This window comes from Cnephaeus nilssonii (genome assembly GCF_951640355.1).
Source record: "Cnephaeus nilssonii genome assembly, chromosome: 11".
NCBI lineage: Eukaryota > Metazoa > Chordata > Mammalia > Chiroptera > Vespertilionidae > Cnephaeus > Cnephaeus nilssonii.
Genome location: NC_137082.1, coordinates 11,926,264 through 11,950,401, shown reverse-complemented (window position 1 = coordinate 11,950,401; position 24,138 = coordinate 11,926,264). Strand labels below are relative to the sequence as shown.

Genomic DNA, 24,138 nt, shown 5'->3' with positions numbered 1-24,138 from the left:
GGCAAATGCATCCCCAAAGGAAAACTGGATTCTGGGTAGATGTGAGCCACAGAGGCCCATAGTATTGGGGGATCGTGGACCCACTGCCCAGGTTTGACTCCTGCTTCCTCCACTGCCAGTTCTGTGACCTTGGCAAAGTACTGAATCTTTCCATGCCTCAGTGCCTTCATCTGTAAAATGGAGAGAGTGATAGTATGTCCCTTACAGGGTTGCTCTGTCTAGGACTTAAATGAGATGCCTTCAGTAAAGGACTTAGGAGGGTGTCCAGCACATATTTATTACCTAGTATTACCACACACGTGCTATAGCGCCATTGGCAGTTACCCAGGCCACTTTTAGGACAGCAGGAAAGCAGGCAATGAAAATATCAATGGTAGGTCAAAAAGGAGTTTTGGGGGCAACTGTTAGGAAAGGGGAAGAGAAGCCCTGGGACTTCTTGAGTGACTGGATTCAGGCTGTCCACAGTGCCTCTACTTCCCCAGCACAGCATCCGCACTGTGTTGTGACTGCTCAGCCCCATCAGACTTGGAGCTCCCTCTTGACTCTTAGTGGTTATGGACTCCGAAGTTCATGCAATTTTAGAAGAAGAATACATAACTCCAAATATGAAATAGGGAGAAAGTGGGTATTCACTGACAATGCAAATAGTAACTCATCTCAAATTTTTGGACACTTGGAGCATCGGGACCATTTCTTTTGAGATTTCTTTGGGCAATTTACGCAGTGATGCTTCCTGTTTGTATCTTGGCTGCCCCTCAGTCACCCCGGAACACTCTAGAACTCCTAACACCTCCCAGTACTGGTAAATCTGCCTTTGGGTCCAATAAAGATTTTCAATAAATGTCTGTTGGATGACTAATTGGTCAAATAGCTACACCCCAGATTAATGTTCACAATGGACAACCCACACCTACATAGTTAAGAGCATACTGCTTTTTTCTCCTTTAAATAATGAAGACGGTTTTGAGAAATCTCCTCTACTTAAAGGCAAAGATCCTGCCCAACTGATTCTGGGGCCTCTGAAATGAGACTGACCTGGGTTAGTTTTTGGTTCTGGGCTCTGCCCTTCTCTGAGCCTCGGTTTCCTCCTCCATGCAATGGGAATACTTGAGCGAAATAAATGAGAATCATTTCAAACACGTAAGTGGGTTCACACAATGCCTAGAATGTGTGTCTAAAACACGAAATTCTGTTATTTTTCACTTTTACTTACCCCAGAAGCAGCCACAATTAAAGGTTGTGAAATAGTTTAAAATTTATAGAAATGTTGCAAGAATAATTCAGAGAATTCCAGTATGCCCTTTACCCAGACACACCAATTTTTAATATTTTACCATGTATTATCATCCTCTCTTTATGTGAATATATATTCATTATTATTATTATTTATTTTTCTGAACAGCAGAATTAGGGAATTGTGATTGCACACACCATGCCCCATTTGTTCCTTAATATTTCAGCATATATTTCCTAAGAACAGAATATTATTTTATGTAACTACACCACAGTTGCCAAATACAGGAAATTTGCCTTGATACAACGCTTTAATCTACCATCCACATTCTAATTTTGTCAATTGCTGCAACAATATCCTTTAGAGCACTTTTCCCTTCTAGTACAGGATCCAGTTCAAGGTCATGTTTTGCATCTAGTTACTATGTCTCTTTAGTTTTCTTTCATCTGGAATGGTTCCTCACTTTTCTTTGTTTTTATGACATTAACATTGCAGGGATCTATTCCCTGCAACTTCTCCAACAACTCAATTCCCTACCCTCCTCTGGCTGGAATGTTCTTTCCTCACATCCTCACGTGGCCCACTCCCTCTTCTTCTTCAAGTCTTTACTTAAAAGTCACCTTCTCAGGGAGGCGTTCCCTGAACACGCTGCTAAAATGTGCAAACTCCTAACATGTCTTACACTCCATATCCCCATCTCTGCTTAATTTTTTTCCATGGCATTCATCACCATCTAATACTAGTATGCTGTATATTTACTTGTGTATTTATTGTCCATCTCTCTTCACTAAGAAGTCAGCTCTAGGAGACCTGCCTGTTTTCTGCACAGAGGCATCTCCAGTACCATGCCTGGTAGGTGCTCAATTATTGAATGAATGAATGAATGAATGAAGTATCTTTGAACCAACCATGACTCTCACCTAGAGCTACATACATAGTGAGTGTCCAAGAGTGTTTGACTTAATGAAATAAAGATGAACAACACCACCCCCACTTGTGTTGATCAAGAATATGAGTCTACTGTTCACGGTGAGTTATTGGCATTTCCTGTCCAGGAACTGGTTACGTGGTCAGTCAGGCTGATTGCGCCAGACTGGGCCCAGATGTGGTCATCAGGCCATATCACAGGGGGCAGGGAGCTCTGTGGACACAAGACTGAAACCGGATGTGGTGATCAGGCTGCATCACAGGGGAAAGGGGAGGGGAATTTTGTGGGTGCCAATTGGAGCATTTGGAGCGGAAGCTGATGCCTGTACCTTGAGAGGAAACAGAAACTGTGGTGGCTGGCAAGGGAAGAGGCCCATTTGTACCCCTCAGCCCTTCAGCCACTGCTGGCTGCCAATAGACCACAGATACTTTTTGGAGGAAACTTTCTATTGAAGTGTAACATACATACAGAGAAGTACACCGCTCAGTAAGTGACAGCTCAATAAATTTTCACAAAGGCTGCACACCAGGGTAACCAGCCCCCAGACCAAAGAACAGAATGATACCAGTCACCTAGCAGCCCCCTTCCAGTCTCTACCACCACCCTCCATGGTCACCGTTACCCTGACTCCCAGCACCAAAGGTTATTTTCCTGTTTGTGAACTTCGTGTACTCACACGGCACTAATTCTTTCATGTATGACTTCTCTGCACAACATTGTTTGCGGCAACAGCCTTTTGACCCTGCCTCTTCCTCCACAAGCTCAAAGTGGGAACAGGAACCTAACAATAACTCACTTTGCTTGGCTGGTTTCCATGTGCCAGCCATTCCTTAGAGCCTCAAAACCACCTTGTGGGCTGGGCCTGTTATTGCTCCCATTTCACAGATGCGGGGACTGAGGTGCAGAGAGGTTAAACAATTTGCCCCACTAGGAAGCAGAAGATTGTATATTTGACCCCAAATCTGTCTGATCTCTGAGCTCATTTTCTTATCCACCATACACATTTCTTAATAATACAATAACCATTTATTGGTTATCCATTTGGGCTGGACATTACGCTTGAGCTTTATGTTCATTGTCTTATTTGATTTTCCCAGTCCTTGTATGAGCAATATACCTTTATCCATGCTTGACAGATGACTCAGAGAGGTTAAGTAATTTATCCAAGGTCATACAACCTAGGAGGCATGAAAATAAAGATTTAAACTGTACTACATTGACTCCAAAGTCCAATGTAGGGTGGAATCAGCATTTAAGTGCATCTTTCAAATATACCTACAGGGCTTTTCAAAAGAAGAGGTGACAACAATAGCAGGTATCTTTTGTAGAGCTACTTTGAGTCAAAAGCTTTGGCCAAAGATTACAAATGATTCCCCCCAATATCTGTTCCTGCCTCCTCTCTCCTAGTAAGAGAACACCTGAGTTTTATTTTATTTTTTAAATATATTTTATTAATTTTTACAGAGAAGAAGGGAGAGGGATAGAGTTAGTAACATCGATGAGAGAGAAACATCAATCAGCTGCCTCCTGTACACCCCCTACTGGGGATGTGCCCGCAACCAAGGTACATGCCCTTGACCGGAATCGAACCTGGGACCCTTGAGTCCGCAGGCCGACGCTCTATCCACTGAGCCAAACCGGGCGAGAACACCTGAGCTTTAGCTGGACAGACGGCTTCCCACAGCTTTACCACATTTCCCAGTCTTCTTTGCAACCAGCTGGAGTCACGTGACCATTATAGCTCTTCCCCCACATATCCATAGGCCTGCCCTTCACAAGGAATGAGCTCTGCTCTTCCTTTCACTGTTCCCTTCCTGTTGGCTGAAATAACAGACATGGAATTGGGGAGCCATCCTGGACCATGTGGACAGGGATGTCTCTGTAGCGATGGAGAAGCCAGGATGGCATGGCTCCACAGGGTGGGGTCCCGGGCTCCTTCCATATAATTACTCCTCCTACTCTAGAGAATGCTGAGGAAGGAGGGTTCACCTTCCCCTGTGAAGAGTCCTTAACCAATGACTGACAGGAGTTGGTAGATAAATACCCCTACTCCTTTGCTTCGGGTGGACAATTCTGAGGTATGTTTTACTTTGTGTCCTGGAGCTCCAGGGTGGGGTTGAGCTTCAGTTGCCCAGAGTGATAACCTACTCAGTAACTCACCTTATATCGGCTTCTTTCCCTTCCCTGTCTCACTTCCAGATCCTCCCACCAGTACTTCCCGGCAAGCATTCTTTGAAAATATTTGCTTCATAATTATATTTTCCTTAACCTACTTTCAGCTGGTAAACAGGGCAAGTGGTGACCTACTGGTATGCACAACAAAAAGGGTCCCAATGAGAGAAACCCCGTTGGCTGGCCCTGGAACAGCTCAGGGATCCACCCGGCCTGCCCAATTTTCATCAATTTTCCCCTGAACCCATTCATTCCAAGGCTCCAGCCAGCTCCCCTGCCCACGGCAGGAGTTAGTCCTGTTCCTTCCTCGGGGTGTGTTTCATCTGTAAGGCCTCCAATTCTGTCCTGCCAGTGATAAGATATTCCACGTCATCTTTCTGTCCCTGACCTTTATAAGAACAGTACTTATCCAGGGCCTCTGACGTTACTCCTTGGGGATAAAAGCAGTGGGAACAGGAAGATAGAGAAATGAAAGGGAAAAAAAAGAGAGAGAGAGAGAGAGATGGAGGCACAGAGAGGTGAAGTAACTAGCCTCTTGTCACTCGGGAGTGGCAGAGCGCAGTAGGAACTCAGAAAGCCTGCTTCCAGAGCCTGAGCTATGAACCACTCCTCCACGCTTTAATATTTTCTGATTTTCAAACTGTTGTCAGTCCATGGTTGTGAAACACCTCTAAGTGTTCAAACTTGAATTGCCTGCTTTGGAGGGGCCTTGAGGATGTTTGCGTCCATTTGTTGGCCAGTCATGTGTCCTCTTTGGAAAAATGCCTCTTTACAGCCTTGGCTACCCCTGAGTTTCTGATCTTCAAAGCAAACAATCTGGAGGCCAGAACTCGGGTCAGCGCCTGGCACGGAGTGAGTGCTTGGTGAAAATATACCAGACTAAACGGGCAGTGTCTCTCACCTTGTCTTCCTTCCAGAAGCCTGATGCTGATTAATAAACCTGCTTGTATTACTGGCCCATCACCTGTGGGCCGGGCACATGAGTAGCTCCCTGGCTTTGATCCCATTTCCCCCTCTGTGATTGGACTCAAGTCCGTCTCCCGGACCTCATCTCCTTCAACTCCCCACTCTCTTGTTTCTCATGAACCCCACTGGCCATTCTCCTGTCCCTTTACTCTGCCAACTTCACTTCCACCTCAGGGTCTTTGCATGTGCTGTTCCCTCTGCCTGGAACTCTCTTCCCACGACAGCTCCATCTCAGCTCAAACGCCGCTTCCTCAGAGAGGCTTCCCTGACTACCTTATTTAGAGGAAACGGCAGCACAAAAACATTGAGCATAATTGCTAACAATTACACAGCTGTAGTACTGGTGAGATTGCTGAATTATGTTACCTTATTACATGCCTATATTTCCAACCTTTTTCTACAATGGTGATGAATTCCCTCCATGAATTTTTTTCCTTACTCGAATTTAAAATTAATTAAGAGTAAATCCTTAGAGAGGACAAATCAGTGTCTGGGGCTCTATTTGCCAATCTTCCTGGCTCAACACTTCAGCAGGATTGAAACAGGATCCTGGCCTTTTGTAACCTCCAGGAATTCCTTTCTCCCCACCCCCTTGTCTGCCCTTGGCAATGTTTGAATCATAAATCTGTAAGCAATCCTCAGATCCCAAAGCCTCTCTGCTAAATAGCTTCCCCTCCCCTATGGATGTCTGTGGTCTACAAACCGGGGATAGGAAAAGCACTTGCTTCGCAGGGTAGTTATAAGGATCTAACTTCATGGTGCTTAAAAAGCATCTAGCAGAAGGAAGGTTACTACTGTGTGGGAACTGTACTGCGTGATGAGTTTGGAATCAGACAAACCCTGGATCAAAGCTTTGCTCACTATGTGACCTTAGGCAACTCGCTTGATCTCTCTGAGCCTCAGTTTCCCCACCTGTGCATGAAGATTTTAAAAAATCCATACCGAGTTCATCAAATGCCTTTCGCTAGAAAGAAGAAGCTAATAAAACCCAAACTGGCTTAACTGGACTAGGCAATCCTGCCTCCCCTCTGGACAGTGGTAGATCTACCAGCCTTACGACATCAAGGCCCCAGGTTCTTTCCATCTCTGTTCTGCTGTCCACAGTGTTGGTTTCATCCTGAGGCTGGTTCTCCTCGTGATCATAGGATGACTGCCAAGAGCTATCAGGGCTACAGGCATCCTCTTTCATGTCCAGTAGGCAAATAAAATCACTTCCAGACTCCCTCCTGGAAGAATGAGGAAGAACTTTCCTGGCAACTATTTATGGTACTCACTTCTCATTGGCTAGATTTGGGTCACCTGCCCATTCCTGAACCAATCTCTGGCAAGAGGATACAATTCCTATGATTGGTTTAGACCAGTGGTCGGCAAACTGTAGCTCGCGAGTCACAAGCGGCTTGCGAGCCGTGGTTTGCCCCTCTGTTGACTAATGAGTTTGCCAACCACTGGCTTGGGTCCCAGGCCTGTGGCTGGGCTGGAATGGATATCAAGGAGTCAACTACACTGTCCACTGCACCTGCCTCAAGGGTTGCAGGGGGAATGAAATGAGATCATGCTTACAAAGCTTAGCACACAGTAAGTGCTCAACAAATAGTAGTTCTTATTATAATTTTCAACATTATCATCATCATCATCATCATTTGGGAGTTTTGGCATCAGACAGACTTCCATTAACAGTTTTTCCACTTAGCTGTCTGGCCTTACAAAAGCTGCTGACCTTCACTTCTACTCTGTAAAATGGAAATAAGTGTTCCTATCCCGTGTCATTATTGTGTGACAAATCATTAATGTTAAATCTGTGCTGATCATGCTCTTTTCTTTAGCCTTCCTGTAGGATTGATGGCCTCTCCCCCTCCTCAGTAGATGTGGTTCAAGTGAGGGAGGCTCCCTTCTGGCACCAGGAGCAGGTGCCTTATCTTCACCTGAAGTTCCCCATCCCTCAGGCCAATGTGATTGGTTCAGGGAAAGCATGTGATCCAAACTGGCCCAAGGACTGGCAGCTCTAGCACTGTGCTGGTCTTCCCAGGGAAAGGGGTGCTCTCTTCTCTCTCGGATTGCTGAGCTGGAAGGTCAGAAGCTGGGAGCTGCTAGAGACCATCTTGGTGACCACATGGAAAGAGCCTGCCTGAGAGTGAAGCCAACAGAAGGGAGAAGTGGGAGATGAAGAGGGGCAGAGGCCTGTTGACACTGTTGAGCTCCTGGATCCAGCCATACCTGAATGAGTTGTACCACTGCACTTTTCCTCACGTGACCCAATTTTCCTTTAGACTACTTTGAGTTTCTGTTACTTGCAACGAGGAGTCCAGAGTCCCACCTAGTCTGACAGAGAAGGAGGTAGTCCTCTGAGGGTAGGACCATGCCTACCCAAATCTGCTTGGTATCCTAAAATTTTGCCCAGGCCAATGCATGAACTAGAACTCCAGAAGTATTGAGTTAAAAGCGAAGTCTGGTGAGGATACCTTTTCTCTAGTTTATAATAAACAGACATACACACACAGAGAAAACTGGAATCACACTCTACACCTTCCAACGCCACCTCCTCGAGAGGCCTTCTATAACCACCCAACTACGTAGCTCTGCCTCCATCCCATCTCTTGCACCATAGCATTTTTCATTATCTAAATTAACTCATTTTGTTTTCTTGTGCACTGTCTCTATGTAAGCTCTACGAGGGCAGGAGTTTTTCTCTGCTTATCATTGCCGTGTCCCCAAGGCCTTGAACAGAATGGTTAAAGTACTCAATACCTATTTTTTTTAAATAAATATTGTTATGTATGTAGTTTGTTTTAACTGAGTGTTGTGATCAAAAACATCTTTCCAGGGTGATAGATATGAATCTGCCTCTACCTTTGAGATGAATGCATGGATTTCTACTGGCTGGATGGGTTGTTTGTTTCCCAAACCTTGCTGAATGACTGTGTGTGAAATAAACAGCCAGATGAACCAGGGTATGGGTGGGTCAGTACCTCCTTTCAGGCAACAGAGTAGAGCAGGGGGAAGGAGAACCCACCCGGCCTTTGACAGGCTCGCCCTGATTCACAGGGAGAGGACTTGAGCAAACACAGATGACTTCATGCTCTAGCAAGAATTTCCCAGGCAAAAACAGTCCTCACACAACAAAGGTGAGGACAGGAAACAATTCATTGAGGATGGAGTTGCTTATTAAGCTCCTACCCACAAATGGAATTAACTTAATTTTTCTTTCTAATTACAAAAGCAGTATCAGCTTACTATTATAAAAAAAATTTCAGACGATACAGAAAATCATGAAGAGCGAAAAGTAGTCATAGTTTTAGAGCATTTTATAAACTATCTCATAGCTTTTTTTCATTGCATAGACATATATTTAAACCCTCAAGCATATTTGTGCTATTTTTTAATTAAACAGTAATAGCTAAGGTTTATTAAGTACTTGGTGCTCTCCAGTTATTAATTTTGTCCTAACAATAGTTCTATGTGATAAGTTATATTATTAACCCCATTTTACAGATGGGGAAACTGAGACACAGAGAGGTTAAGTGATTTAGCCCAGGTCACACCACTATAGGTAGCTAAGCTGGGATTCAGACACAGGTAGTCTGGCTTCAAAGCCCATGACCTTAACCACATCCCATTGCCAAGGCAGAGCATAGGCCCTTTCCTAAGACCATATCCAGAGATAAGCTATCATTTGTAGGGCCTGTGTTTATTCTACTACTAATGAATAATTGGGAATGTTGTAATTTTCCCCTATTTGGAAACAGAAGTGAATTTCCCTTTTGGTCTTTAAATGAGGTTTTCTTACCAAGAAAACTGGTTAGAGGCCACCCCAGCCAGTATTTCTAACCCAGGAGAATCATTAAAGGGGCTCAGCACCACTTGGAACCAGTCAATCCATTATGCACACATACATTGTCTGGGGGAGTTACTTTTAATTTGAGAAACATCCATAAAGTATTTATGTGCCTGTCATGCTTCTAAGACTTCGTGAATATTAGTTCACTCAATACAAAAATAATATTCTGAAATACTTACTGGGGAATGAGGCACGGGGAGGATAACTTGCTCAAGGTGACAGAGGTAGTAAGTGGCAGTGCTGGCATTCAAACCCTGGCTAATTTGGCTGCAGTGCCTGATTTCTTAACTCTTATTCCATCTGCCCCTTGGCCCAATTAAGCCAGACAGCGCTCCAGACCTCAAAGCAAGCCTGCTTTCAGCTGAGAACTGAAAGCAGCAAACTGAATATATTCTCCTTCTTCTCCTTCTCCTTCCTCTTCTTCTTCCCTTCTTCTTCTTCTTCTTCTCCTTCTTCTTCTTCTTCTTCTTCTTCTTCTTCTTCTTCTTCTTCTTCTTCTTCTTCTTCTTCTTCTTCTTCTTCTTCTCCTTCTCCTTCTCCTTCCTCCTCCTCCTCCTCTTCCTCCTCCTTCTCTTCTAAACTACTTCCAGCTCAGAGTTCGTAGGTCCTAAGTCCATGCAGGCTCTGCTGTGGTCTATGCTCAGGGTCTCCCAGGCTGAAGATGCAGCCTGTCTGCGTCCTCCTCTGGAGGCAGAGGGAAGAGTCCACTTCCAGGCTCATTCAGGCTGTTGGCAAAATTCAGTTGCTTACAGTTGTAGAACTGAGACCCCAATCTCCTTGCTTGGTGGTGGTAGAGGCTATTCTCTCTGTCACTAGAGGCCTCCCGTATTCCTTGACCCGTGGCCCCTTCCACTTTTTATTTAAGGCAATTATTTGAATTGTCCCACAAATTTGTCTCGAATAAGAACCAAAGGAACTGGGAAGCCCCTTAGAAACAGGTGCTCATCAGGACTTTTCTCTTGTTTCTGTTTGTTTGGGGGCCCTGTGCTGGTGTGAGGTGTCCCTTTGTAGAAAGAGCTGGATCATGTCTTCTGGGCCAGGAAAGGGGAGACTCCCCCAACCAGACCACTAACCCTTAGCCCATCACCACCTTAGGGGTGTACAGGGGAGCCTTGGAGATCACTAAGGAGAAAATGGAGGTTAGAGTTTCTTTGGAGGGGAGGGTTTTTGTGTTACTGCGTACATAGTACATAATAAGTGCTTAATCCATATTTCATGACTTATGGTGGATACTATTATAGGTATTTAGAGCCCCTGAGAGTATAAAAGGGATGACAGATAATAAGGAGGTAAATTTTAAAAAGAAACAGAATATTCTGCTACGTAAAAGAAGCCAGACACAAAATGCCACGTATATGATTCCATTTATATGAAATGTTCAGAATAGGCAAATCCATTGAGACAGAAAGTAGATTAGTGATTGACAGGAGATGGGTGAGGAGAAATTGACTGACTGCTAACAGGAACAGAGTCTTGTTGGGGTGGTGGAAATGTTTGGAACTCAGATATTGGTGATGGTTAGACAACATAATAAAAGCCATTGAATTGGACACTTTTAAATGGTAAAGTTTGTGTTACATGAATTACTTCTCCATAATAATTTATTTTATTTTATTTTATTTTTGTTAGAACAACTCAGCAAAATGAAATTCCCATTTATTGTGGACAACATTGTTTCACATACATCAAACAGGCCAAAAAAATAAATAAATAAATAAACAGCAATTTCATAGACAAAAAAAGGGGAAAAAGAAACCTTTTTATCTTTGGCCTTTTTAACCATCTCATACAAACCAACTACTTCTAGTACAGCTAAGTACACACACAAAAAGTTACTGGAATGCTCGGAATAAGATTGGTTTTTTTGTTGTTGTTTTTGCTTTTTTTTTTTTTAATATATATCTTTATTGATTTCAGAGAGGAAGGGAGATGGATAGAGAGATAGAAACATCAATGATGAGAGAGGATCATTGATCGGCTGCCTCCTGCACGTCCCCTATTGGGGATTGAGCCCACAACCCAGGCACATGCCCTTGGCCGGAATCGAACCTGTGACCCTTCAGTCCGCAGGCTGACGCTCTATCCGCTGAGCCAAACCGGCTTGGGGTGTTTTTGCTTTTTTTTTCTCCTTTGAGATTATAATGAACATGGTCACACCATAAGTAAAGTCAGAAGTAGGACAGAGAATGCTCCAAAGCCTGGTTTGGTCATCCCAAGATCTTGAAAAATGGCTGACCCCTAACAATATGTACAAAAACATAAAATGTAAATAAAAAATACAAACAAATTTTCCTTTCTAAAGTACTTTTAAGGAAAAAAAGCAGCTGAACCGGTTTGGCTCAGTGGATAGAGCGTCGGTCTGCGGACTGGAAGGTCCCAGGTTTGATTCCGGTCAGGGGCATGTACATTGGTTGCGGGCACATCTCCTGGTGGGGGATGTGCAGGAGGCAGCTGGTCGATGTCTCTCTCTCACCGATGGTTCTGGCTCTCTATCCCTCTCCCTTCCTCTCTGTGAAAAATCAATAAAATATATTTTAAAAAAAAAAGAAAAAAGAAAAGAAAAGAAAGCAGGGCCTTGGAAGTTTTGGTTCTTTCTTTTCTCCCCTGTGGCAAATTCAGGTTGTGGTTTTGGTTGGGTGGTGAAGAGCGCGTGTCATCTGCAGGTGGCGCTGCCCGGGGTGGGGGCGGGGGTGGGCAGGCGGGCGGAGTCTCTGCTCGAAGGTGACCACGTTTAGATTCTGAGACGGAAGTGGAGGGTGAATAGGCCACGGAGGCCTTTAACTTTTCCTTTTTTTGCTGTCTAGTCATCCTCATCCTCATCAGTCTTCTGCTTCTTGGTGTCAACATTGTCATCCTTGGTGGTGATCTCGGAGCTGGTGTCCACGGCCCTGTCTGACATGGTGGGGCACGCCGGTGATCCTATGCAGTGGGGTTTTTTTTTTAATATATTTTATTGATTTTAGAGAGGAAAGTAGAGGGAGAGAGAGAGATAGAAACATCAATGATGAGAGAGAATCATTGATTGGCTGCCTCCTGCACACCCCCTACTGAGGATCAAGCCCACAACCCGGGCATGTGCCCTTGGCCGGAATCGAACCTGGGACCCCTCAGACCGCAGGCTGACGCTCTATCCATTGAGCTAGAGCGCAGTGGATTTTTTTTAAAAAAGCGAGAGTTGGAGAACTCTGGGGAAGAAGCTGCCGGAGTCCATGGCGGCGGAGGTGGTTGCAGCGAGCGGAGAGGGAGCCACAGGAACAATGTAAAGATGGCTTTTCAGAGCAGCCAGTCCCCATAATAATTTTTAAAACATTTTAAAAAAGAGAAAGAAATGGGATAATTTCACTTGATGGTATGTGTAGCAAGGACAAGAAATGAAAGTGTTGGAAGATCAGGCCCCACTGAGGAAGTGACTTTTGTAATGAGGCAGCTATGTAAATATCTAGAAGGCAGATAAAAGATCAGTACGTGCAAAGGTCCTGAGGTGAGGCCTTTTTTGGAGAGCTTCCACATTGGGGAACCAGAATGCTTCTATGTGTCCACCATGCTGCACCCCAAGCTCCATGAGGACAGAGCTCCTTTGTTTGGGACTTCGCCCTTAGGTATCTCTTCATTGGGCTGTTGATTCGAAAGAGTGATAATGCTAGTAATTCAGATATACCAGAGAGAAGCCATAAAGTACTTCCTTTAAATGAAAAGAGACTTTGAAATTACAGCTGTGGCTTACTTTGTATTTTTTCCCAAAAAACATTACCACTTTATTCCCCATTTTACTGTTTCCAGAGCAGACGCACTTATTCTTGGATGCAAATACATCACCTTCAGCACATGCAATAGTTACGCTTCCTGACGACGAGCTGCCACACTCCTCGCCCTCAGTGCTCACTTTGTATTTTTATAGGACAGCCCTGCTAGGGCCTCTGAAGGCTTGTGTCCAGGAAGAACTTATTTGTGAAAAACTAAAGACATGCCCAAATACCGATGTCAGTGTGCTTTAGCCGGTTCCTCGTGCAGCCTGGTGCATGGTGCTTCCCTGGACACCTGACATGCGATGTGATGTCTATTTACTGTCCAAGGGACAGTGCTGGGAGGTCAAGGGCGCAATGCACATACATGCCTATGACTTTTAAGCACCCACAGATCCAGGTAAGGATCTGTTCAGTGAAATCATTGACTAAAATGTGAAAACAACAACAACAAAAGCACAAAGGTCCTGAGGTAAAGACAAGCTTGGCATGTTCAAGGAGCAGATAAGGGAGCAGAGCCTGGAGTCCAGTGAGTTGGGGTGCAGTGAAAAAGGTGCATGAGAAGGTCAGAGACCTGCAGGGCAGAAAGCAGACCAAAGAGGGCCTTCAGGGTACTCAGAGAAGTTTGGTTTTTGTTCCCAATAAGATGAGGGTGTCCTAGCCGGCTTGGCTCAGTGGATAGAGCGTCAACCTGCGGACTGAAGGGTAGCAGGTTCGATTCCAGTCAAGGGCATACGCCTGGATTGCAGGTTCAATCCCCAGAAGGGGGCATGCAGGAGGCAGCCGATCAATGATTCTCTGTCATCATTGATGTTTCTATCTCTCTCTCCCTCTCCCTTCCTCTCTGAAATCAATAAAAATATAAATAAATAAAAAGATGGGGAGCCATGGGATGCTTCTGAGCAAGAGAATAACATGATGAATGCTTAAAAACAAGGAAGGATAGAAGAAGCAGACAATGTAAATAAAGCCCTTTGATACTCTGCCTGCCATGAGGAACAGTCCTAACTGCCAGTCATCTGTCATAAACTAGAAATATGCCAGCTTATCATACAGGGCGTCAAGGCCATGGCTATTTGTTACTTTCATCTTTGACACGGCCTCACCTTCCTATTCCATGAGTCACCAAGCTCTGTCAGTTCTTCCGCCCCGACCCACACCCCTTCACCTTTGTATCGTTCCCACTGTCCCATCTTGAGGCCTGGTGACAGACGGAAGCACTAGCTTCCAGGCTGCCCCTAGGCTTATCTTTTTCCTTTCTCCCCTTAAAAATACCGTATTTTTTCTCATTTCTTGCTGCATATCACTTACAGGGAAAAATTTAAATAACACTAAAAAGAAAAAGAATACCCATGACCCACAATTCAGAGACAACCATTATCAAAACAACATTTTCACATCTGTTATTCATGTCCTTTTTTATTTTCTTTAGGTTGTATTTGTTATGCATACACAGAAATTGAAGAGTCCAATTTCCTAAAACCAGAAATCTCTACTTCATTCCTTCCTCCCATTCCCCCTTCCCAAAGAAAACCACCTTTGCCTTCTTTTAACGGATTTTTGTCATTTAATTCCATGTCTCTAAATAACATGCTTCTTTTTTTTTTTTTTTTTTTTTTTTAATCCTCACCTGAGGATATTTTTCCATTGATTTTTATTTTTATTTTTTTTTTCAATTTTTTTATTAAGGTATTATATGTGTACATATCTTACCATTGCCCTCCCCACACCCCACTCCCATATATGCCCCCACCCCCCAGAGTTTTGCATCCATTGGTTATGCTTATATGCATGCATACAAGTCCTTTGATTGATCTCTTATCTCCCCCACCTCTCCCTAACCTTCCCCTTGTAATTTGACAGTCTGTTTGATGCTTTACTGTCTCTGTATCTATCTTTTTGTTCAAGTTTATAATGTTCTTTATTATCCATAAATGAGTGAGATCATGTGGTATTTTTCTTTCATTGACTGACTTATTTCACTTAACATAATGTTCTCCAATTCCTCCCAGGTTGCTGCAAATGATGTAAATAACATGCTTCTATTTCTGTCTCTAAATTTTTCAGTTTTCAGTATAATCTTCTTTCCAGCTATAGGATATGAGGGTTCTGCTCTCTTTCCTTCCCTATATTTGACCCCAGCACATATACACACCCTCCCCCATTCCTCTCAAGATAGTTATATTTTAGTGAATCAATATTTAATATTTACATAATTGTGACTATGTAAATGCCATTCTCCATGGTAAACTATGGTGTCCTTTGCTTTCCTGCACAGCTTTATAGTTTTCCTTAAGTTAATAATTGTCTTGCTCCCTCCCCCCACCCCAAGGAGACCTAATTTTCTCAGTACATGTTTTCAGTTCCACTTCAAACTTTTGCCAGTGGTCCAAGTAACCTCTCAGCACCTTCCAATGCATCAGAAATGGTATTCATTCACCTTTTTTAAGGGATCTCCCTGGAGCCTTCAGACCCGCTAGAATCTTGACTGGTTACCTCCTCTGGTCCACAGCTGTCAAAGATCCCCCTGGGATCTTCCTTCACCATCATCTGGGATTTCCATTTGCTTCCATCTTGTGTTGGGTTTCTGTTTCCTATATGTGCTGTCAAGTGGGTCACCACTGGAACTCTGGGAAACTGTTTGGAACATGCACCTCAGAGTTGTCCCACCCAAGTGGAGGTACTTATCCTTCAACTCCTGTCCGTCGTTGGTTGAGGGCTGTTCTGGGAGCATCAACTCCCTAGCACAGCTGGCTTGTCCTGTGCTGAGAGGAAGCACTTAGGCAGCAGTAGGACCCTCCAAGGGGTTATGAGCAGTCACCAGCAGAGTTTGCCATGGGAGTGGAGAGCCCAAAAGAAATTCAGATTCCCAGGTCCCGTGCTGGAGATGCAGTAGATCTGTGATAGTGTGGTAGGCAGTTAGACAGACTGGAGCAGAGCACGGAGGATGGGCCAGGTACCAGGTCACCAGGGCCGAAAACCCCAGGTGTCTAATAATGAACAATCAAATGTAGGGTGGGACCTCGCCCCCAAGGTGACCTTTCCTCCCCTAGCATATTGGCTGGTCATGCAGTTTGGACCCCCAGACCTTTCCTCCCTAGAGATAACATCTAGGCCTGTTGTGTTTCAGCTCCAGGTCTAGGAAAACAGCAAAACCAGAGGAGCGACCCCACGGCTGCATTGAATAATGACCCCTGTCCTCGTGCAGGCCAATCCATCAGTGGAGATCACAATCCTGAAAGGACACTCCTGGAAAACTGCTGAATAGTCTATTGAGATTTTCCCCTGGGACCTCCCCTAAAATCTCCACCCTTAAAACCCTTAGGATGGAAGACCCAGTGGTTCTCCGTTCCTGGAGTCCCCGCTGGCCTTCCCCTTTTCCCTCCCCCTCCTCTTCCCCCTTCCTGCCCCAGGCACTTGACCATTAGCTTCCTCCTCCCAAGCTCCAAGGGCCCTTACTTTACCACTATAACTTGTTTCCTAAGCCCATTTCTTCTAGGAATTACTTCTTCTACCTCTGTGATTTACCCAATAAATGTTCTCCTTCAGTTTGGGTCTTGGCTCTGAATTCTTTCCTAGCCAGAACCCAAGTACCGAGGTTGCTGAACCAGGTTTGGAATGACCCCACCGGTCAGACACCTGGTACCATTCCAGCCGCCTACAACAATAGGATTGGAGTCTGTATTTTTTCACAAACTCTCTCAGGTGTATCTTTGCACCTGACTCCACTGAATTTTACAAGTCCAGATTTTTCATTTCTGCCCAGTAATTTGAGTGCCTGTTACCTGCCAAATGGCCAGTACCATATTAAAACATTAAAGTCCACAGGCATTTAAAAAATTATGCCAAACTCTCCCCAATATGTAAATCCATGTGAAACAGTACTAAATGGTAAAAATAAATGAAGGGAAGGCCAACACAGAACTTATTTTTCCCATGGTATGGTAGGCAGAGAAATGGCCCCTCAAAGATGTCCACGTGGCCCTGGCCAGTGTTGCTAAACAGAGCACCAGCCCATGCACCAAAGGGTCTTGGGTTCAATTCCTAATTCCCAGTCAAGGGCATGTACCTAGGTTGTAGGTTCACTTCTCATCCCTGGTCAGGGCTCATACTGGAGGCAACTAGTTGATGCGTCTCACATCAATGTTTCTCTCTTTTTCTCCCCTTTCCTTCCCCCCTCACTCCCTCCATCCACTCTCTCTGAATAGAAATAGAGAAAATATACTCTGGTGAGGATTTTTAAAAATAAAGTGATCACATGCTAATCCCTAAACCCTGGTACATGACAAGGGGAAATTAAGGTTGCTAATCAGTTGACCTTGAGATGGGGAGATCCTTCAAAAACACGAGATGGGCTCAATGTAATCACAAGGCTCCTTATAAAGGAAAAAGAAGGCAGGAAAGTCAGAGTCAGAGAAGATGTGATGACCAAAGCAGAGGTTGCAGTAATGCCATTGCTGGCTTTGAAGAGAGGAGATAGGGCCAACGAGCCATGAAATGTGGGCGCCTCTAGAAGTTGGAAAAGGCAAGAAAACAGATTCTTCCCTAGAGCTTCCAGGATAAACACGTGCAGCCCTACTGACACGTTGATTTTAACTCCATGACTCTTCTAACCTCTAAAACTGGAAGGTAATGATTTGCATTGTTTTAGGCCAGTTCCTTGCAATAAATCTCTTAATATATTTCTCCTACTGGCTCTGCTTCTCTGATTGAACCCTGACCAGTACACATGATAACTACTTTGATTCCCTTTCAAAACATATTTGAAATATCAAATTTATTTTGTTGGTGCCCCTGTTTTGCTGACAGCTTCAGCATTTTCTTTTATAAAAATTAAATAAATTACTGAGCATCATGTGCTTGGAGTAATGTCTGGTACAGAGTAAGTGTTCAAGAAATGTTCAAAGAAAGTAAAGAACAGAATAAAGACAGGAGTATGATAAGCCCTCTGCTTTCAGGGACTTATATCCTAGCGGGGAAAATGGATGATAAACTTAGGGAATAAGGAAAGGCGAGAACAAGAGGGATGGGGGCGTCTGATAATGATAAGTACATCAGAAACACCTATTTTAATATGTTTTTACTGATTTTTAGAGAGAGGGGAAGGGAGAGGGATAGAGAGATAGAAACATCAATGAGAAACAGCATTATTGATCAGCTGCCTCTGCACGCCCCCTCCTGGGGATCAGGTCTGCAACCTGGCCATGGGCCCTGAACAGGAATCGCACCAGCGAGCTCTTGGTTCAGTGCTCAACCACTGAACCACACTGACCAGGCAGAAACACTTCTTTTAAGACTAGACTAAGGGTCAGCTGCCCAAGGTGGGCCAATCCAGCCGGCCATCTGCTTCCATATGGACCCTAGCTAAGAATGGTTTCCATATTTTTAAATAGTTGGGAAAAAAATCAAAAGAGTATTTCATGCTTGGCTGGTGTGGCTTTGTGGTTGAGTGTCAACCTATGAACCAGGAAGTCATGGTTGATTCCCGGTCTGGGCACATGCCCGAGTTACCAGCTTGATCCTCAGTGGGCGGCATGCAGGAGGCAGCTGTTCAATGATTCTCTATCATCATTGATGTTTCTATCTCTCTCCCTCTCCCTTCCTCTCTGAAATAAGTAAAAATATATTTTTTAAAAAGAATATTTCATAACATGTCAAAATGATAAATTCAAATTTTAATACCCATAAAGTTTTATTGGAACACAGTCATGCCTATTTAAATCATCTATGATGTCATTCCCACTGTAACAGCAGAGTGGATTTGTTGTAATGGAGATCACACTAAAATACTTCCTGTCTGGCTTTTTATAGAAAAATTCTGCCAATCCCTGCTTTAGACTGAATGGTCAGGGAGGGTCTCCTGAGGAGGTGACATTTAAGCTGAGATCTGAATGACAAGATTGGAGGTGGAGGGCAGAGAGAACAGAGAACAAAGGTAGAGCTTTCTCTCTAACCCTGTAACAGCCTTCTAAAGGCTTCTGGCACAGTAATGGGGCCTTGAGGTTCTGCAGGTGCTGAGGGGGTCCCAGGGTCACAGAGCCCACAGGTACCGAGTTGGGGTAGAGAGGCAGAACTGCCTGGCACCAAAGCCTGCCATGTCCTCTGCCACCCCCTTTTTAGCCTGACAGGGCACAGGAGCCCAGGAACTGCATGTCAAATGGCTTTATTTGCCTTCCTGGGGACTTTAGATTCCTTCTCAGGAATAGGTGACAAGAGTCTGGGATTTGCCCATAGGCCTGAGAGCAGGTGTTCTTCCGCCTCCTGGTTGGCAGCAGGTACATGATTGCCACAAAGCCCGGAACTAGACCTGATAGCAGGATCTGTGGCAAGGGCAGTGGGTAGCATAGCAGATAAAAAGGGGCATCCATCAATGAATTCAGGGCCCTGCTTTCATCCTGACTGACCCACAGCCTTCAGTCTGATGCAAGGGGCCTACCCCCGCCCATGGGGGCGGGTGGCTCAACTTCAGCTGGGTTTTTCTGGGGCTGGAAGGAAAGTGACAACCTCAAGCTCTCAGTCAGTAAGTGTGGCTCAGAGAGAACCTGGCTCTCAATCCCTAAGGGCCAGTTCATTTTCTCCAGCTCTGTCTGTGATAAGGGAGGAGAAGAGCCCCATGTTAGAACCAGAGAAATTAAGGTAGTGGAGAGCAACAAGGAGTACCAGTTATAAGCACAGACTCTGCCAGAATCACAGCCTCAGCATTTGCCAGCTCGCTGTGTGACTTCGGGCAAATGGTTGACTTCTTTAGTTTGTGGATTATGATAGTATCTGCCTCAAAGAAGTATAAGGAATTAAGGAAACAATAGCTCAGCACCACACCCACAGGAAGGACTCAATAAACTTTGGCTGATCCTAAGCACATTCTCTGTTAGCTTTAATAACAGTCCTAAAAGGTCTTAGAGAGGCAGCAGGCTCTGGGTTTGGCCCCCTGCCCAGGGCCAAAAGTTTTGTCATCCTTGACTTCTTTCTTTTACATGCCACAGTTCATCAGCAAATCTTGCCTTCAGTATGCACCCGGAGTCCAATCATTCCTACTCTCTCCATGGTATCACCTCAATCCAAACTACGACCAGCTCTTGCCCAGATTATTGCAAAGGCCTCCCAGCAGATCTGAGGGCTTTCATCCTTACCCCCCATACACTCCCCACCCTACCCAACTCTCTATAGTCAAAGGGGTCCTAATAAAAGTCAAATTGTAGCACTCCTCTTTTTAAACCCTTCTGTTTCCTAACACATGTAGAGTTAACTAATGTCTATATTTATTCAGTGATCATTTATTATTGAGTACCTACTATGTGCCAGGTACTGTTCTAGGCACTGGAGATAAAGCAGAGAACAAAACAGATAAAAACCTGAATTCTGGAAGTTTACATGCTCATAGAGGAAGGACAATCCTATATAATAAAGATGTAATATACAAATTGACCCTCATGCCCTCGCATAAGATGGCCACCCCATGTAGTCAAAGATGGCTGCCACAAGATGGCCAGCAGGGGAGGGCAGTTAGGGGTGAGCAGGCCTGCAGGGGAGGGCAGTTAGGGGCGACCAGGCCAGCAGGGGAGGGCAGTTGGGGGGGGGGGGGGAACCAGGCCTGTAGGGGAGGGCAGTTGGGGGCAATCGGGCTGGCAGGGGAGCAGTTAAGTGTCAATCAGTCTGGCAGGGGAGTGGTTAGGGGGTGATCAGGCTGGCAGGCAGAAGCGGTTAGGGGCAATCAGGCAGGCAGACAGGCGAGTGGTTGGGAGTCAGCAGTCCCAGATAGTGAGAGGGATGTCCAACTGCCAGTTTAGGCCCGATCCCACAGGGTCATCCCTCGAGGGTCCCAGATTGGAGAGGGTGCAGGCTGGGCTCAGGGACACCCCCCGCCCCCCCCCCCCCCAGTGCACGAATTTCATGCACCGGGCCTCTAGTAAACAAATAAAACAATATGTTTGGTGTTCTGGAGAAAAATAACTCAGGGAAGGGGCGGGGCCTTGGATTTTAAACAGGATGGTCAGGAAAGAGAGAATGGACAAAGTACAGATTAAACAAAAAGCCCAAAATTGGAAAAGGTGGGAACCAAGGGGCAAAGGAGTACAGCCATGCGCCCCTTAACGACAGCGATGCGTTCTAAGAAATGCATCTTTAGGCAATTTCATCATTGTACACACATCACAGAGTACACTTACACAAACCTAGATGCTATAGCCTACTGCACACCTAGCCGACCACCCTCACATGTGCGGTCTGTTGTTGGCCAAAATGTCATTATGCAGCCCATGACTGCATTCTAGACAAAAAGATCAGCCAGTGCAGAGGTGGCGGTGTTCCCTGTATATTTCAGGCACACTGGGAAAGCCACTGTGACCATAGTGGAAAGTGTGCCTAAGGGGGAGAGGGGATCCACCTCAGGGGGGGGAAAGGGGCAAGGCTGAGTGAGTCCTGTAAGTATGCCAAGTTTTTTTTTCTCTGATCAAAATTGGAAGCCAGCGGAGGTTTTGAGCAGAGGAGTGACCAGAGTTTTAAAAGGTCACTGGGACCACTGTGTGGAAGACCCTGGGAACAAAGGCAGGGTCAGGGAGAAGGTTTAGGCAGCTTTGCAGATGCTGTGATAAGATGGCTTGGACCAGGAAGGAGGTAGCAGCAGAGGTGGTGTCAAATCCAAAAGCCTTACAAGCCCTAGCTGGTTTGTCTCCGTGGAAAGAGCATCAGTCTGTGGACTGGGGGGTCTGGGTTTGATTCCAATCAAGGGCACATGCCTGGGTTGCAAGCTCGATCCCCTGGGGCGTGTAGGAGGAAGCCAATCAATGATTCTCTCTCATCATTGTTTTTCTCTCTCCCTTCCTCTCTGAAATCAATAAAAATATACTTTAAAAAAAAAAAAAAAGCCTTACAATATAGTGTAGCCCTCCTGATAGGGTCCCTCTTATTCCTCCAAGCTCACCTTGTTCCTTCCTGTATCCCCAACCTCACAGACCACTGCTAGGCACATATAGGCGTCAATGATCAAATTAACCAATGATTCATCCTTAGATCATCATCACCTATTTTAATGATAGGCATATAGTCAGAACTCAAATGTTTACAGATAGAATGCTGCACAGTTCTGCAAAGCCAGGTGGCTAGTCCTCTTTGCAGCGGAGTTAAACTGAGGCTCAGACTGGGGAAGTGTGCCCCTGGGGTCCCTCCGCCCAGCCGAGGCTAGAAGCTTCCTTCCCAACACTCAGCTAGGGTAACTGACAGTGACCTCACAGGAGCTTCCCTCAAAACGTCCCCGCCCAGTGGTGGGGAAAAGCCAAAACCACGCCGGGCCAGAAGGTCACGAAGTCCTGGAAGCCCCGGGGACTGTCCTCTCATAGGCCACCTCCCACCCCCGGGCTATAGAGACAGAGGGACAGAGGGGCCGCCCTGGCGCTGCCGAGGCCCCGCCCCCGGCTCTTCGCCGGCCCGCGCCTTCAGCGGAAGCCGGAAGCAAGGGCGGGCCCTGCTAGCCCCGCGGCTCCGAACTCGGTGGTCTTGGAGGCTCCGCAGGATGGGGCAGAAGATGGCGGAAGAGGAGTGAGTGGGCTTTTCCGGGGCGGCGGAGGCGACGGGGCTGGGCCCCAGCGGGTGACAGCTAGCGCCTCAGGCCGCCCCCCGTCCCCAGAAGGAGGAGCTCCTTGTGCTGGTTGGCCAGGACTGATCTTGCCGGCCCCTGCGAGGAGGGCGGGAGGGACGGGCCTGGGCCCAACGCGGCCTCCTGGAGGTCGGAACCTCAGGCTGGGGATCGGCCGCCCAGTGCAGGCCTCGAAAGCCGTCTAGCGGCACCCGCAACCCAAACTTCCCTTTCCCAGTTTTCCGGTCTTCTGATGATTACGGAGCGCTCCGCCTGCTCCAGGAAGTCCCCCTTTCACCCCCTAGTTAGCCAGTCGCCTCCTCCACCGTAGAGATCATTTTCTGCATCTGTCTCCATTGAGTTTCATTCATTCATTCATTAACTGTCGGCCATCAGGCCCTGGGCACATAGTAGTGAAGGAGGCAAACCAGGAGCCTCCCTCTGGGAACTTCCTTTCTTGTAGCGAAAGACCGTAAATAGACAAGACGATTTCAGTGTTCTGAAGGAAGTGGAATAGTGTTAGGGTGGGGGAGTCTACTCAGGAAGGAGTGCCAGTGCCAGGAGGAGGGATAGGAGAGGGTACAGCGAGTGCAAGAGACCAGAGGCGAGACAGGCTTTAGAGCCTTTGAGGGACAGAAAGGCAGGCTGGGTGCCTGGAGAGTAGAGAGCAGGGGGGCTGGCCATACAAGATGAAATGGGGACGGCCGGGGTTCCTGTCCTCCAGGTATTTCTGGGGAGGGACCACTCTTAGTCCATCTCCATGCCTGCTGGGCACAGTGTATTGCATGTTATAGATGCCTTATCTATGTGTGTGGAATGAGTATGTAAAAATTCACAGGGAACCCCGTGAATTTGAAATTTGGCTCCCTCACCTGTCAACTTTTCCCATATGTCTCGTGGCTGATGGTCATTTCATTTAGTCACCTTATTTGTTAAGCATCCGCTCTGTCCCAGACACTAAACTGTGCCTCAGCAGCACAAAGCAAAAGAGGTGGCGTGAACCAGTGATTTCATGTTTGTCTCAAAGCTTAGTTCTGCCACTGACCAGCTGAGGCATTGTCCAAATTATGCAGCCTCTCTGAGTCTCTGTTGTTCATGGGTATAAAAGGGAAAGTAAGAGTATCCACCTCCGACATGCTATGCCTATTAAACGAGAGTTTGTATGTTACCTAGCCCCTGGAATGAAGCAAGCCTCAATACACATTAGCTGTTATAATCACAATTGCAATGACTATAGTATCAATAGTGCGCTAGTGGACAATCCCCACACGTGAGGAGAGAGCTGTGGGGGACATAAGCGGTGGCGTGGAGCGGGGTATTACAGAGGGGGTTACACTGAGCCTTTTGAAATCTGAGAAGGATCTTATAAAGTAGGGTAGGGCATTCCAACCAGATCACCAATTGCGCAAATTCAGGTGGCTTCTTCAACTTGTGGATATAATCCAAGGAAAAGAATGTAACGAGAAATAAAGGCACCAAGTAAATAATGTGGGACCTTGGAAGTGATGAGATTCCAGTTTGCCTCTGATTAAATCCCCCCTTATGGCCAAAGAGCAGGTGGCATGTGGTGTCTACGCAGGCCCCGAACGCCCCTTGTTCCTGTCCTCTAAATGGCTGCGTTCAGAAGCACCTGAGGGCACTGGTACCATCCTGTGGCAGCAGGCAGGACATTTTGTAATCAGTTTCTCT

The 24,138-nt window shown here is 45.9% G+C and overlaps 1 protein-coding gene across 3 annotated transcripts in view; it reads left to right on the top strand.

Annotated features, from left to right (window-relative positions):
• The first annotated feature begins 22,260 nt into the window (after positions 1 to 22,260).
• The window catches only part of SLC9A8 (solute carrier family 9 member A8), a 70,151-nt gene continuing 68,273 nt past the window's right edge, over positions 22,261 to 24,138 (top strand). For 2 of the 3 annotated variants that reach the window (XM_079783895.1, XM_079783894.1), the window contains exon 1: positions 22,286 to 22,412. In XM_079783895.1, the coding sequence (XP_079640021.1) occupies positions 22,387 to 22,412 (26 nt within the window). In that variant the 5' untranslated portion in view covers positions 22,286 to 22,386. Of the gene's footprint in view, positions 22,413 to 24,138 lie in introns of all 3 variants that reach the window. The other variant, XM_079783896.1, reaches the window with a different exon arrangement.